We start from the raw sequence: 15554 nt of genomic DNA on the forward strand, positions 1-15554 counted from the left end.
GGTCAGGAGCCTGACCGCTTGCAACACCAGCTCCCACGCCATTCTCCTCATCACTACTTGCCCACCTACCGGAGAAAACCGCAGATGTCTCCTCCACATCTTGGCTGGCCAGTAGCTGCTCACTGTCCTCTAGTAGCTTGTCCTCTCTGTATAGTGGAGCTGAGCCCACAGCATATATTACTTCTCTGGCTGAGGGAACAGAAAAGGACAGAGGCAGGTTGAGGAGAGTTGAGGGCACAGGGACTGCTCACAGGCCAAGCCAACTAAGGGTTGTGTCTGACGAACCCACCGACTCTTGGCTGGGGGTGTCTGATGTCACTTAGGATGAGGTAGATGACCAAGTCAACCATTCAAGAACCGCTGGGTTTCTGGTCAAGACACGACCGCTAGATGACACCGGGAGCTTAGGCCTCTCGCTGCAACTCGTGTGCCTGCAGCAGAAACATTTAGGCCTCTGCCACTTACCTGTGCAGGGCCTGGAACTTCTCTGTCTGACATAATGTTGGATCAAATAAAAAAATAAAAAAGGAAATGCAATTTTTTCACTTCACCACTATTACACGCTAAAAAGGGCTTTAGAACATATAACTGCACCAATGAACAGCAAATAGGCCCTTTTTTTCCACTGATACATGGCACAAAAGGCTTTAGAACATATAACTGCACCGCTGAACTGCAATTATTTTTTTTTTTACCACTGATACATGCCAAAAAGGGCTGTAATTTTCTCACTTCACCACACAACGGCAAATTATTTTTGTTGTGCCACTAATACATGTCAAAAAGGGCTTTAGAACATATAACTGCACTGCTGAACGACAAATAGGCCCTTATGCACCACTGAACGGCAAATAATATATATTTTGTTTCCAGTATTACACGCTAAAAAGGGCTTTAGAACATATAACTGCACTGCTAAACGCCAAATTATATATATTTTTTTGCCACTAATACATGCCAAAAAGGGCTTAAGAACATATAACTGCACTGCTGAATGGCAAATAGGCCCTTATTTTTTTCCACTTATACACTCCACAAAAGGCTTTAGAACATATAACTGCACTGCTGAACGGCAAATAATATACAGTGAGGAACAGAAGTATTTGAACACCCTGCGATTTGAAAGTTCTCCCACTTAGAAATCATGGAGGGGTCTGAAATTCACATTGTAGGTGCATTCCCACTCTGAGAGACAAAATAAATAAATAAAAAAAATCAGGAAATCACATTGTATGATTTTTAAAAAATGTATTTGTCTTGCACTGCTGAACATAAGTATTTGAACACCTGATAAAATCAGTGTTATATGTTGTTGTTGTTTCCAATTACAGAGGTCAAACATTTCCTGTAGTTCTTAACCAGGTTTCCACACACTGCAACAGGGATTTTGGCCCGCTCCTCCACACAGATCTCCTCTAGATCTGTCAGGTTACGGGGCTGTCCCTGAGCAACACGAAGTTTCAGGTCCCTCCAAAGCTGTTCTATTGGATTTAGGTCTGGAGACTGGCTAGGCCACTCCTTGGTATGCTTCTTACGGAGCCACTCCTTGGTTATCCTGGCTGTGTGTTTCGGGTCGTTGTCATGTTGGAAGACCCAGCCACGACCCATCGTCAATGCTCTGACTGAGGGAAGGAAGTTGTTGCTCAAAATCTCACAATAAATGGCCCCATTCATCCTCTCCTTAATACAGTGCAGTCGTTCTGTCCCCTTTGCAGAAAAGCACCCCCAAAGCATGATGTTACATCCCCCATGCTTCACAGTAGGGATGGGGTGCTTGGGATGCAACTCATCCTTCTTTTTCCTCCTAACACGACCAGTGAAGTTTAAACCAAGAAGTTCTACTTTGGTCTCATCTGACCACATGACTTTCTCCCATGCCTCCTCTGGATCATCCAGATGGTCATTGGCAAACTTCAGACGGGCCTGGACATAAGATGACTTGAGCAGGGGAACCTTCCGTGCAATGCATGATTTGAAACCATGACGGTGTAGAGTTCTACCGACAGTGACCTTTGAAACTGTGGTCCCAGCTCTCTTCATGTCATTGACCATCTCCTCCCTTGTAGTTCTGGGCTGATTCCTCACCTTTCTTATCATCAGTGATACCCCACAAGGTGAGATCTGGCATGGAGCCCCAGTCCGAGGGAGACTGACAGTCGTCTTTAGCCTCTTCCATTTTTTAACAATTGCTCCAACAGTTGATCTGTTTTCACCAAGCTGCTTGGCAATTGCCCCGTAGCCCTTTCTAGCCTTGTGGAGGTCCACAATTTTGTCTCTTGTGTCTTTTGACAGCTCTTTGGTCTTGCCCATGGCAGTAGTTGGTGTCTGACTAAGGCCTCAAGGCCGAGAGCGGTCCGTGGTATCCCGGCCTGGCATCCTGCTGACAGCAGGAGCACATGGCGTCATTGGTTGCTATAACGCAACCAATGACGCCTTGCGCTCCTGCTGTCAGCAGGATGCCAGTCCAGGATACCACGGACCGCCCTCGGCCGTGGAACACGGACGCGTGCATGAGGCATAACTGTTGGGTGGATGGGTGTCTTTAAAGAGCTCAGACAGGTGCTACTAAGTTAGATTAATGAGTGGAGTAGAGGTGGACTTTTTAAAGGGACAGTAACAGGTCTTTGAGAGCCAGAATTCTTGCTGTTTCTCAGGTGTTCAAATACTTATGTTCAGCAGTGCAAGACAAATAAATTCTTTAAAAATCATACAATGTGATTTCCTGAATAAATTTTTTTTTTATTCTGTCTCTCAGAGTGGGAATGCACCTACAATGTGAATTTCAGACCCCTCCATGATTTCTAAGTGGGAGAGCAGGGTGTTCAAATACTTCTGTTCCTCACTGTATATTGTTTTGCCACTAATACACACCAAAAAGGGCTTTAGAATATATAACTGCACCGATGAACGGCAAATATATATATTTTTTTGCCAGTAATACACGTCAAAAACGGCTGTAATTTTCTCACTTTACCACACAACAGCAAATAAACCCTTTTTCCCCACTAATACAAGCCAAAAAATGCTTTAGAACATATAACTGCACCGCACAGGGGCAAATAAGACGTAGAAATATTTCCTTGTAATAAACCCTGTTAATGGCTTTATCAAACAGCACTTGCAATAACAAGCACGGTTTGCTGGAATTACAGAGCTGTATAATGGCAATTTGGATCCGCAGTCAGTGCAGCAAGTTGTAATAGGATTGTTCCTATTACCCAGGCTCTAAACTCCCCCTGCTGAACCTTGTTCTGCTTCAATACTGTGGAATGATTCCTCCCTATAATTTCCCTGAACTTCTATTCAGCAAAATAAAAGTTTTAAAGGGAACCTGTCACCTGGATTTTGGGTATAAAGCTGAGGACATGGGCTGCTAGATCGCCGCTAGCACATCCGCAATATCCAGTCCCTATAGCGCTCTGTGCTTTTATTGTGTAAAAAAAACGATTTTATAGATATGTAAATTTACCTTAGATGAGTCCTATCTCCTCCATGCTTGAGAGATGAGTCCAGCGTGCTCTGACTCTGAGCCCAGCCACGTCCACTGTGAAGGAGCCCAGCACCGCCAGGCATCCTCCGAATCTACTCCTTGCTCCCCGACGTCACAAAGCTAGAGCGCCGTAATCTTGCGATGCATGAGGTAGCGCATGCGCAGTTCGTTCCGCATCGTGAGATTACGGTGCTCTAGCTTTGTGACATCGGGGAGCAAGGAGGACATTTGGAGTATGCGGGGCAGTGCTGGGCTCCTTCACAGCGGGCGTGGCTTGGCTCCGGAAATATTAGTAGCCTAATTTACACATATATAAAATAGTTTTTTTTTTACACAATAAAAGCACAGAGAGCTATGGGGACTGGATATTGTGGATGTGCTAGCAGCGATCTAGCAGTCCGTGTCCTCAGCTCTATACCCAAAATCCAGGTGACAGGTTCTCTTTAAAGTATTTTCTACCACTGTCCCTAGCGCCTGCTGATGTCTCTCCCTGTTCTAAGTACACTGAAAAATGTCTGAATCCAAGATGGGTGATGCTATTTATAGAGCTGTGACATCAAAGGGCTGGCTGGCTGCTGATTGGCTGCATGCATGTCATTGTGGGTGATCGTATCACTGACAAGGAATAATAAAAAGGGATTTGCATCTCAATTATTAATAATCTGTCCGTCAAATCATTGTGGGTGATCCCTCATTCCCAGAGTTCCTTGCTTCATGTCCTAACGTGGAGCAGCCATTTAAGGAAAAAATTTGATTTGTTCACACGAAGCGTGAGGAAATTCGGATTCGATGTGAATAGAATTTTTTTTTAAATTCGGGTCGATTCCACTTCGTCAACTACGATTCACTCATCTCTACTGGAGAGCTTTGGCCTCCATTTCCCCCATTACATTGACATCCACAGTGAACCAGGAGACTGGTCAGAGTTGAGAGATAGCTGAAAGGAGAAAATTACAGAGATATTTGTAATAAAAATGTGATCCAGTGTGCTGTGGATCTTAGAGTGGGCTGAAAGTTTAAAATTTAAATGGCAGAGAAGAGTTGCTGTATTCTTCTGACAGGCAGGACCTTCAGGCGTGCAGTGAGAGGTGCTGTCCTCTGTCTGATCACTTCCATCATGGTTCAGTGCGCTTTTCTAAACCTGCATCTCTTCTCACTGTTGCATCTTTGGAATTTCGATCTCATGGTTATTTCTCCAATTGGAGATCTAGTTTGATGGAAAAGTATTGCTTGTGGAGGTGGGAGAAGCCTATTGGCAGTGGGTACTTATGTAGCTTGAATATCTTGCCAAAAAGATGTGGTCTGCGCATTATCCCACACCCGTTCCATAAATTTGTGTAAGGGGTCTGACACTTTGGGCAGAGAATGCATGAGCTTAAAGTATGTTTCCCTCCACCTTCCATTTATGATTTCCCTACCCTATAATATTATTTCTGCTATATCCTGATCCATCCATCCATCTTTGCCATGTCTGATTTTAAGAACTTCTAAATCCATTATATAGCTATGAACGTGTCATTATGTTTGTGACAGGGTGGGCCTAGAGAGAATTTGGAAAGTCTTGACCCCTTCACTTTTTTCACATTTTGCTATGCGTTTTCCCTGCTCAATATCCATTCAATCTCCTTTAATGAGACCTGCCCCCCCACCTCCTCATAACATTTTTTTAGATGCTTTTACTCCTTGACTGGCGTCCACCTGTGGTAAATCCAGTTGATTTGCATGATTTGAAAAGACACACCCTTGTCTATATAAGATCAAAGACCTGAGGCCTAGTTCACACGACCGTATGGCTTTTTCAGTGTTTTGCGGTTCGTTTTTCACGGATCCGTTGTTCCGTTTTTTATTTCCGTTGTGTTTCCGTTTCTGCTCCGTTTTTACGTTCCGTTTTTCTGTATTGCATATACAGTATACAGTAATTACATAGAAAAAATTGGGCTGGGCATAACATTTTCAATAGATGGTTCAGAAAAAACGGAACGGATACGGAAGACATACGGATGCATTTCCGTATGTGTTCAGATTTTTTTGCGGACCCATTGACTTGAATGGAGCCACGGAACGTGATTTGCGGGCAATAATAGGACATGTTCTATCTTTCAACGGAACGGAAATACGGAAATACGGAAACGGAATGCATACGGAGTGCATTCTGGTTTTTTTGCGGAACCATTGAAATGAATGGTTCCGTATACGGACCGTATACGGAACACAAAAAAAACGGCCCGTACACTCGCAAAAAAACGTTTGTGTGAACTAGGCCTGATTGTGTGGAGGCCAGAGACATGATTGTGTGGCGGCACAGGTCTAGAGAAGGGTACAAAAAATTTCTGCTGAACTGAAAGTTCACAGGAGCACAGTGACCTCTATAGTTCTTATACAGAAGAAGTTTGAAACAACCAGGACCCTTCCTAGAGCTGGCCACCCCATGAAACTAAGTAATCAGGAGAGAAGGGCCTTGGTAAGAAAGGTGACCAAGAACCCAATGATCATTCTGCCTGAGCTCCAAAGATATGTGCAGATGAGAGAAACTTCTAGAAGGTCAACCACCACTGTAGCATTCCATTAATCTGGGCTTTATAGCAGTGTGGCCAGAAAGAAGCCTCTCCTCAGTAAAAAAACATGTGATAGTTTGCAAAAAATGACATAAAAGACTCTCATACTGTGAGAAACAAGATTCTTTGGTCTGCTCAACCCAAGTCTTTTTTGCCTCAATACTAAGTGTCATATTTGGAGGAAACCACTGCCCAATACCATCCCTATAGTTAAGCATGGTGGTGGCAGCATCATGCCGTGTGGAAGTATTTCTCAGCAGCTGGGACAAGGAGACTGGTCGGAGTTGAGAGATAGCTGAATGGAGAAAATTACAGAGATATTTGTAATAAAAATGTGATCCAGTGTGCTGTGGATCTTAGAGTGGGCTGAAAGTTTAAAATTTAAATAAGACAATGACCCCGAGCGCACAGCTTAGACAACACAGGAGTTGCTTAGGAGCAAATCTGTTAATGTCATTTAGTGGTTCAGCAAAGCCCTGACTTGAACCCAATCGAACATCTTTGGAGAGACCTGAAAATGGCCCCCACAAATGGCCCCCATTCAGCCTGACAGAGCTTCAGAGGATCTGCAGAGAAGAATGGCAGAAAGACCCCAAATCCAGGTGTGCAAACCTTGTGGCATTATACAAAAGAAGACTGGAGGCTGTCATCACTGACAAAGATGTTTCAACTGAGTACTTAGTAAAGGGTCTGAGTACTTATGTCAATGCAGTATTTTAGTGTTTCTATTCAATAAATTAGCAATTTCTAAAATTCTGTTTTCACTTTCTCGTTATGTGGAATTGAGCGCAGAATGATGGGTAGAATTTGAACCTTTTTTTTATTATGGAAACAAGGCCACAAACAAAAAGTGAAAAAAAGTGTCTGAAGATTTTCTGCAGGGATCCAACTCACCCCAGCCACAGCCTTTTCATTCCCCTACCCTCTGGTAGGCGTCTTAGAGCCCTACATGCCCGCACCACTAGGCTGAAGAACAGCTTTTACCCCAAAACAATCAGTCTCCTAAATGCACTGAGATTATTGCCCCTTCCTAGGATAGAAACTACCACAGACTGAAAGTGACTGCCGCATTCATGAACCCATGATTATCTCTTGTCTGCAGTGGTGTCTGAATCAGTGTGTATATATACTCATAAGCACTTCCTACTTTGCTCTAGCTATATATATGCTGTGAACTTTGAACAGTAATGCTTTCTAGTGCAATGTTTTTTGTTTTTTTTCTAGTGTAATGCTTTAGTTTAAATGTCAGTTCTTGTTCCTCTGTCCATGGCATCTAGGATTGCTCCAAACAACATTTCATTGTATTGTACATTGTATTACATTGTATTGTACAGTGACAATAAAGGCATCTTATCTTATCTTATCATGGTGTCTAATGTATGATGTTGTAAAAAGATCTAGATCTGCAAAATTTGCAGTATGGGGAAAACAAATGTCCATCCGACAGAGCAATTTTTTTCCAGGGACTTTACTACGTCAAAACATCTGAAGCTTTGTCCCTGGATGTGTCATTTAGGGCCCCAAAAGTACATGCCGTCCACTATACAACTATATTGCTCTCCTCACGATAGCAATACAGTTGAATTGATGCGGTGGAACAAGGGAGCCAGCAGGCATGATGCCTATGAGACAAGGCCTATCAGACGAGAAGAGCACAGGCGATCACATTATGACTAGGGTTCGTACTGAACTTTAGAATTTTTGGACCCCAGACCCGAACCTGAACTTTTCAGTAAAAGTTTGGGTTCGGTGTTCGGCGAGTTAATGGCACTTTTTGAAAGGCTGCAGAGCAGCCAATCAACAAGCGTTTAACTTGGGTGCCCTTAGAAGCCATCATAGCTATGCCTACTAATAGCATGGCTGTGATTGGCCAGTGCAGCATGTGACCCAGCCTCTATATAAACTGGAGTCACGTAGCGCTGCACGTCACTCTGCTCTGATTAGTGTAGGGATAGGATGCTGCTGCTGTGAGGGAGAGAATAGGAAAGAATCTTTAATCTGAAGTTAAACTCAGCGATCTACCTAGATTTTGTTTTGTGGGTGCAGTGCACAATATTTTTAACCTGCCCTGAGCCCAGTGACACAGAAAAATAACTTTTTAGTTGGGTAGGCGGCAGTGGACATTTTGTGCAAGTTCAGTGCACCAGCACAGCATATGTGCTTTTGTGACAGTCACATTTTTGGCAAGAGCCTACATCTGTGGCCTTTGTAGCATTTGTCATTGTTAAATACAAGCTTGAAATACTGCAATACTGCAATAATTTTCTGGGTTTAAAAAAGCACACATTTTTGGCAATACCCTACATCTGGGACCTATGCAGCATTTTTAGTGTGAAATTTAAGCTTGAAATACAGCAATCATTTTCTGGGTTTTAAAATGACACTCTTTTTGGGCAAAATACTAAATTTGCAGTCTTTGCTGCCTCTGTCAGTGTGAAATACACGCATTAGATACTGCTGTTATATTCTGTTATTAAAAAAACACCCATTTTGGGCAAAATACTAAATTTGCAGCCTTGGCTGATGGGGGCTGACCTGAGGCTGGGGGGGGTCTGATGGGGCTGATTTGAGGCTGGGGGGTCTGATAGGGGTCTGATCTGAAGCTGGAAGGGCCTATTGGGAGGTCTGATCTGAGGCTGGGGGGATCTGATGGGGGCTGATTTGAGACTGGGGGGTCTGATCTGAGGCTGTGGGTCTAATAGGGGTCTGATCTAAGGTTTGGGGGCTATTGGGGGTCTGATCTGAGGCTGGGGGGTCTGATGGGGCTGATCTGAGGATGGGGGTCTGATCTTAGTCTGGGGGTCTGATATGAGGTTGGGGGGATATTGGGGGTCTGATCTGAGGCTGGAGGGTCTGATGAGGTCTGATATGAGGCTAGGGGGGGTCTAATAGGGGTCTGATCGGAGGTTGGGAGGTCTGATGGGGGTGTGATCTGAGGCTGAAGGGTCTGATAGGAGGCTGATTTGAGGCTGATGTAGGTGGGGGTTAGATCTGAGGCTGAGAAAGGGACAAAGGCAGGTACAGTTGCGAAGAAAGAGGCAGAGATAGTGGCAAGGAGAGTGAAAGCTGGATTAACCCCTCTCTGCACCACTCTGGGTTTAGCTTGGCTGCCATTAATGCCAAATAAAGAACTAAATACATAACATTCTCAACTTAAAAATTAGACTGCTATATGTGGTCAAAATGGCACCTGTACTATTTGTAATATATAGTGCAGGTGCCATTTATGTGCTGTAAAACTACAGCACTCTAGATTTTTTTAATTGAAGTGCAATTTCTGTAACTTACCCCTAAGTCACTTTTATGTTTGACCAAATATAGCCGTCAAATTTTTAAGTTGAGAATTTTGTATGGCCCTCAAACGATGTTACAAATATCCAAATGGTGTGTATTGTCTACTGAGTATGCCTTATTATTTTTAAGTTAAGATTTAACTTTTATTTCTATCATTTAAAATAAAATAAGACAATGGAGTAAAGTAAACTCCTGCGCTTTTTTTGTTTAGAGAAGGAGGAAAGGGACTGGGTCCAAAGTAATGGGCTTTAGCAGTGTTCCCGTATGGTAGGCGTATTAAATGTATAGGGGAGGAGCCTAGTTGAGTTACTAAATCTCCCTATACACTTGCCCTACTTGACCTAGTCTAGTCAGTGTGAATGCCAAAATGGCTGTAATCGGGGCACTCGTCTTTAAAAGGACGACCCCCAGCCTCAGGAACTTCGGCCCTGTACTAAAGATCCCTATGCTCTTACCTCTCTAAAATTGATGTCCTGTGTCATCCTCCGACGCGTTTCGCCAGGTATGGCTGTTCAGGGAGAAATGATGTCCAGGCGCTGGAGGCAGTGGCTCTGCGCCTGTATCGATCATGCGGCAGTGGCAACTTTGTTGTGCTTGTGCATCTCTTTTACGTGCGCCCCGCTCCACCCCTAATTAGATTTGACCAATCAGTTGGTATGAGCGCTGTGCACTGGTAACTCCCCCCCCCCCCCCCCCCGCATATTCACCTGTCTACTTCGAAGCGGAGAAATGCGCAGTAGGATTCCGCTTCTTAGTTCAGGCGGCCTTGCTATGCTCCGCTATAAGGCGGAAGTGACGTGGTGCTTGAACGTGGCTAGTCGTCATGGGGATCTCACACGATGTATAGCAAGATTGGAGATCGCTGGATGTCCTTATGGGCTCAGTTTAATTTGCTAAGAAGTGTCTATAATAACTCTCACAAGACATGGAAAATGTTAAACCTGTGTATCCTGAGTGTTATATTGCGATTTTTTGGTTTCTGTCATGTTTGTGTTTAAACACTCATTGTTAAGTCAATAACTGTGTGGCTGTTCTGGGAAGGTACCATCCAGACCATGCAAACAGAGAAGATCTGGTGTTAGGGTGAATAGGATCATTATTTTTTATATATATATAGAGGGCTACATACTTAAATTAATTATTAGATAGAGCAGGATTTGATCTGTCTTCTATATGCATATTAGTGCCCAATTGGACCTGCCCTCTGTATATATATTACATATTACAAGTTTGTGTCTATAGGAAGGATTTATATGAGAGATATTTATTGAGATCGTTTGGTGTCACAGACTTCAGTCTGTAGATCCACCTAGCTTCTGCCTTCAGGATCAATTTATCCCAGTCACCACCCCTCCTAGGTTTTGGGACATGTTGGATACCTATAAATTTAAGGCATGTCGTATTTCCGCCATGGCAATGATTGATATGCCGTGCCACTGATGTGTCCTTTTTATTTTGAATGTCATTGTAGTGGTCTCTAATACGTCTCCTGAATTCTCTTTTAGTTTTCCCTACATAGTCTAGGGGGCAGGAGCACTGTGCCAAATATACTACCCCTATGGTTAGACAGTTCACGTAATCACGGCTGGTATACTCTCTGCCTGTGTGTGAGCATGTGAATGTCTTGGTTTTCATTACCTGGCTACAGGCCAAGCACCTACCACACTTACCACACTTAAATTCTCAACAAAGGAGGAACACCCACAGAATACGATTGAGAGGTTTCATTACACTTTCAGGGAACTTAAACACCAACAGTACGTACGAGACTACACAGAGTTTAAAGAAAATAGAGCATATCTCTTCCTAAATAAAATACAACAAAAAGAGACAGCAAGTGAAATCTCTTCCTCAGAGGCAGAGGGATCAGAAACCGAACAGGTCAGAACAAGAGGAGGTAGGGGACAGAGATACAGAGGAAGAGGAGGTGGGGGGGATCCAGAACAGCAAATAGAAATATCTACAGCGAGGGATATTCAACATGCAATACCCAAGGACCTATACCTACCCCCTCATCATCAGCTGTATCCTCAACTTTTTTGGCCCAGGCCCCCACACAAATGCCCTACCAATTAAGGATCAAAGTGTAAGGGGGCGTACAGGACACACAAATTAATCCAGCAAAATGCAAATCATTAACCTGTCCTCACATAACCTATCCCTAAGTGAGATATCACTATTGAGTAAAGGGCTGTCACTTGTCCCCACAATCAAATATGATACTTTCGAGTGGAGTAAGGACCTAGCATTATTCACATGCAAATTGCTCTGGCACAAACAATTCCGCCTCCAGGATCGTAAAAAATATGAAGAGCTTAATATGAACCCCAGGGAACTGGAGGCCACACGCACCCTTGTTGGCCTAATGGAGGAAGGTGAGAGAGATAGAGCAGAGGGTCCCTTTACTGAACTGAAACTAAAAAGTACCCAAATTCCACCACCTCTACCAGACTCTAGTGTGTCCATATTCCACAAATTTGTATCCAGGGATCTAGAACTAATTAGGACGACCAAGGATATCTCAAATTTGAGTAAGGAAGAGTACCAAGCCCTAACGAGCCTAGAAAAAGACCGGAATTTAATAATAAAACCCTCAGATAAGGGAGGAAACCTAGTCATAATGGATCAAAATGTATATAAAAACATGTGTCTAGATATCCTGAAAGACAGGGAAACATATGAAATCTTACTAAAAGACCCTGGCCCTAAATTTGTCTCAGAACTCCGGCAAATTTTATTTAAGGGACTGAAGGATAAACTAATTGACCAGACAGAACTAGACTTCCTCCTTCCTAAATACCCAGTCACAGCCACCTTCTATTCCACACCTAAGATCCACAAGGGCACTACACCACTGAAAGGACGCCCAATAGTATCAGGTGTGGGCAGTCTAGTACAGAACGTAGGCATCTACATCAATAAAATCATAAAACCTTTTGTGGAGACATTACCGTCGTACATACGCAATACATCTGACCTCCTACTGAGACTCAGTAGTGTATGAATGGACGATCAAACCATACTGGTGTCCATAGACGTTGAGGTCCTATACAGTTCGATCAGACATGACCTAGGAATGAAGGCAGTAGAAAGCTACCTAATTATGAGGAATATAAGACAGTCTCGACACAATCAGTTCATACTCGATCTATTGAACTTCAGCCTCACTAGGAACTATTTTTGTCACCACCAGACATCTGAGAAGCTCTGACAGACAGTCTTCAGAACCTCCTCCTTGAGGTTCCTTTTGTTTTGCTTTCGTTTTATCATCTCGTTAGCCTCTCTCAGCTGTCATGTAGTTGCACTGATTGCACCCCTTTAAATCCCTTCCCATACTGCATCACTTTGCGGTTTATACAACTTCCTGGAGTGTGTATGCTGGATGCTACTACTGAGTCTTCTTCAGATAAGTTTTGTTCATTTATTTGTGTTTTCCTGCTTTCTGGATCCCAGGTGACCCTGACTCCCTCCGTATCAAGTGTAGGGAGCCAGTGGTCGTGTCCCCTCACTATTATAGGGTGTTCAGGTGTTATACAGTCGAGGAACGAGGATATGCGATCATCTACCATTGAGATTTTTGCATAGGCTGAGCAGTTAGGGAGAGAGCCAGGTCTGTTGCAGGGCTCTCCCTTTGGTTCCTTAGTTTTGGATCCAGTCAGTCGGATCTTCATTTTGTGTCTTCTAGTTTTCTGTACACCTTCCGTGACAATTTTGTCTTTGATGACCACTACTACCACCAGCTCAGGGGCACAGCGATGGGCAGTTCTTGTGCGCCGTCATATGCAAATTTGCCCCTGGGCTGGTGGGAAGCCAACGTCATTGGCTCAGAGAGGATGGAAAAGTGGCAAGACATGATAGTTCTGTGGCTGAGGTTCATAGATGATGTCTTTGTATTGTGGGGACTTCATGGAGATGATTAATGACAACACTATGGGCCTTAGATTCACATCTGAACATAGCCATGACTCTTTACCTTTTTTAGATGTGCTTATTGAAAGAGGCCCAGATAATAACATAATCACCTCGGTCTACCGTAAAAAGACAGCTACACATAGTTTGCTCCACTGGGAGAGTGCCCATCCCTACGCCCTACGTAAGGGCATACCTAAGGGTCAGTACCTTAGACTCTGACGCAACTGCTCCACCTTTAAAACATTCAAAAGTGAAGCAGAGGATCTAAGGTACATATTCAGGGATAGAGGGTACCCTGACGACATACTACGAGTAGCCTATGAGGCAGCAGTCTCAGAGAATAGGGATATGCTACTCATACCAAAGAAAAAAAGGATGGACTCTATAATTCCCTCCAACACTGCTCGCATCATAGGGACCTTTGACAATGCCCATCAAGAGGTTAGGCAGGTACTAACAAAGTACTGGGACATACTAAAAACTGACCCTGATCTGGAAGATATAATAGGACCATACCCAGCAATAACCTACAGGAAAGGTAGAAGCCTCAAAGACAGACTGGTCAATAGTCACTACTTACCCCCTAGTAATCCAGGTAACTGGCTATCTAGGAGACAGGTACCTTTAAGTGTGGTAGGTGCTTGGCCTGTAGCCAGGTAATGAAAACCAAGACAATTCAGGAGACGTATTAGAGACCACTACAATGACATTCAAAATAAAAAGGACACATCAGTGGCACGGCATATCAATCATTGCCATGGCGGAAATACGACATGCCTTAAATTTTTAGGTATCCAATATGTCCCAAAACCTAGGAGGGGAGGTGACTGGGATAAATTGATCCTGAAGGAAGAAGCTAGGTAGATCTACAGACTGAAATCTGTGAGACCAAAGGGTCTCAATGAATATCTCTCATATGAACCCTTCCTATAGATACAAACTTGTAATATGTAATATATATACAGAGGGCAGGTCCAATTGGGCACTAATATGCATATAGAAGACAGATCAAATCCTGCTCTATCTAATAATTAATTTAAGTATGTAGCCCTCTATATATATATATAAAAAAAATTATGATTCTATTCACCCTAACACCAGATCTTCTCTGTTTGCATGGTCTGGATGGTACCTTCCCAGAACAGCCACACAGTTATTGACTTAACAATGAGTGTTTAAACACAAACATGACAGAAACCAAATAATCTCAATATAACACTCAGGATACACAGGTTTAACATTTTCCATGTCTTGTGAGAGTTATTATAGACACTTCTTAGCAAATTAAACTGAGCCCATAATGACATCCAGCGATCTCCAATCTTGCTATACATCGAGCCGGCCAGGGAGGCGGTGTGAGATCCCCATGACGACTAGCCACGCCCAAGCACCACGTCACTTCCGCCTTATAGCGGAGCATAGCAAGGCCGCCCGATCTAAGAAGCGGAATCCTACTACACATGTCTCCGCTTCGAAGTAGACAGTGCCGCATGCCACTGCCGCATGATCGATACAGGCGCAGAGCCACTGCCTCCAGCGCCTGGACATCCTTTCTCCCTAAAAAGCCATACCTGGCAAAACGCGTCGGAGGATGACACAGGACATCAATTTTAAAGAGGTAAGAGCATAGGGATCTTTAGTACAGGGCCGAGGTTCCTGAGGCTGGGGGTCGTCCTTTTAAAGACGAGTGCCCCGATTACAGCCATTTTGGCATTCACACTGACTAGACTAGGTCAAGTAGGGCAAGTGTATAGGGAGATTTAGTAACTCAACTAGGCTCCTCCCCTATACATTTAATATGCCTACCATACGGGAACACTGCTAAAGCCCACTACTTTGTACCCAGACCCTTTCCTCCTTCTCTAAACAAAAAAAGCGCAGGAGTTTACTTTACTCCATCGTCTCATTTTTTTTTAAATGATAGAAAAAAAGTTAATTCTTAACTTAAAAATAATAAGGCATACTCAGTAAACAATACACATTATTTTGAGACCACTGAGAATAATTAATAGTGGGTCTATTGTATTTAGACACCGACTATAAACGTATGATACAAATATCCAAATGGCCCTCGGCAGCAAAAAGGTTCCCCACCCCTGTTCTAGACTTTTCTCCACCTGCACCTACTCTCTGGAATGCTCTTCCCCGGAATATCAGGTGAATTTACATTTTCCCTAGCTTCCCTATTGTGGGAATGCCTTTGGGATTTCACCCATTTTAAACCCTAAATATGATATATGGAAAGACACCGGTTGATTATACCTATTCCAAGGATCCCCATTCTCTGTGTCCCTATGGTTAAG

The 15554-nt window shown here is 43.5% G+C and overlaps 1 protein-coding gene across 6 annotated transcripts in view; it reads right to left on the reverse strand.

The window, feature by feature from the left end:
* The window catches only part of LOC122928542 (solute carrier organic anion transporter family member 1C1-like), a 214205-nt gene that overhangs the window by 119737 nt on the left and 78914 nt on the right, over positions 1-15554 (reverse strand). The window contains exon 1 of one of the 6 annotated variants that reach the window (XM_044281481.1): positions 70-124. The exons of the other annotated variants lie outside the window; for them this stretch is intronic. Within the exon in view, the coding sequence (XP_044137416.1) occupies positions 70-99 (30 nt within the window). The 5' untranslated portion in view covers positions 100-124. Of the gene's footprint in view, positions 1-69; positions 125-15554 lie in introns of those variants that run through there. 6 annotated transcript variants of the gene reach the window in all.

The sequence above is a fragment of the Bufo gargarizans genome, chromosome 2 (genome assembly GCF_014858855.1).
Source record: "Bufo gargarizans isolate SCDJY-AF-19 chromosome 2, ASM1485885v1, whole genome shotgun sequence".
NCBI classification, from domain to species: domain Eukaryota; kingdom Metazoa; phylum Chordata; class Amphibia; order Anura; family Bufonidae; genus Bufo; species Bufo gargarizans.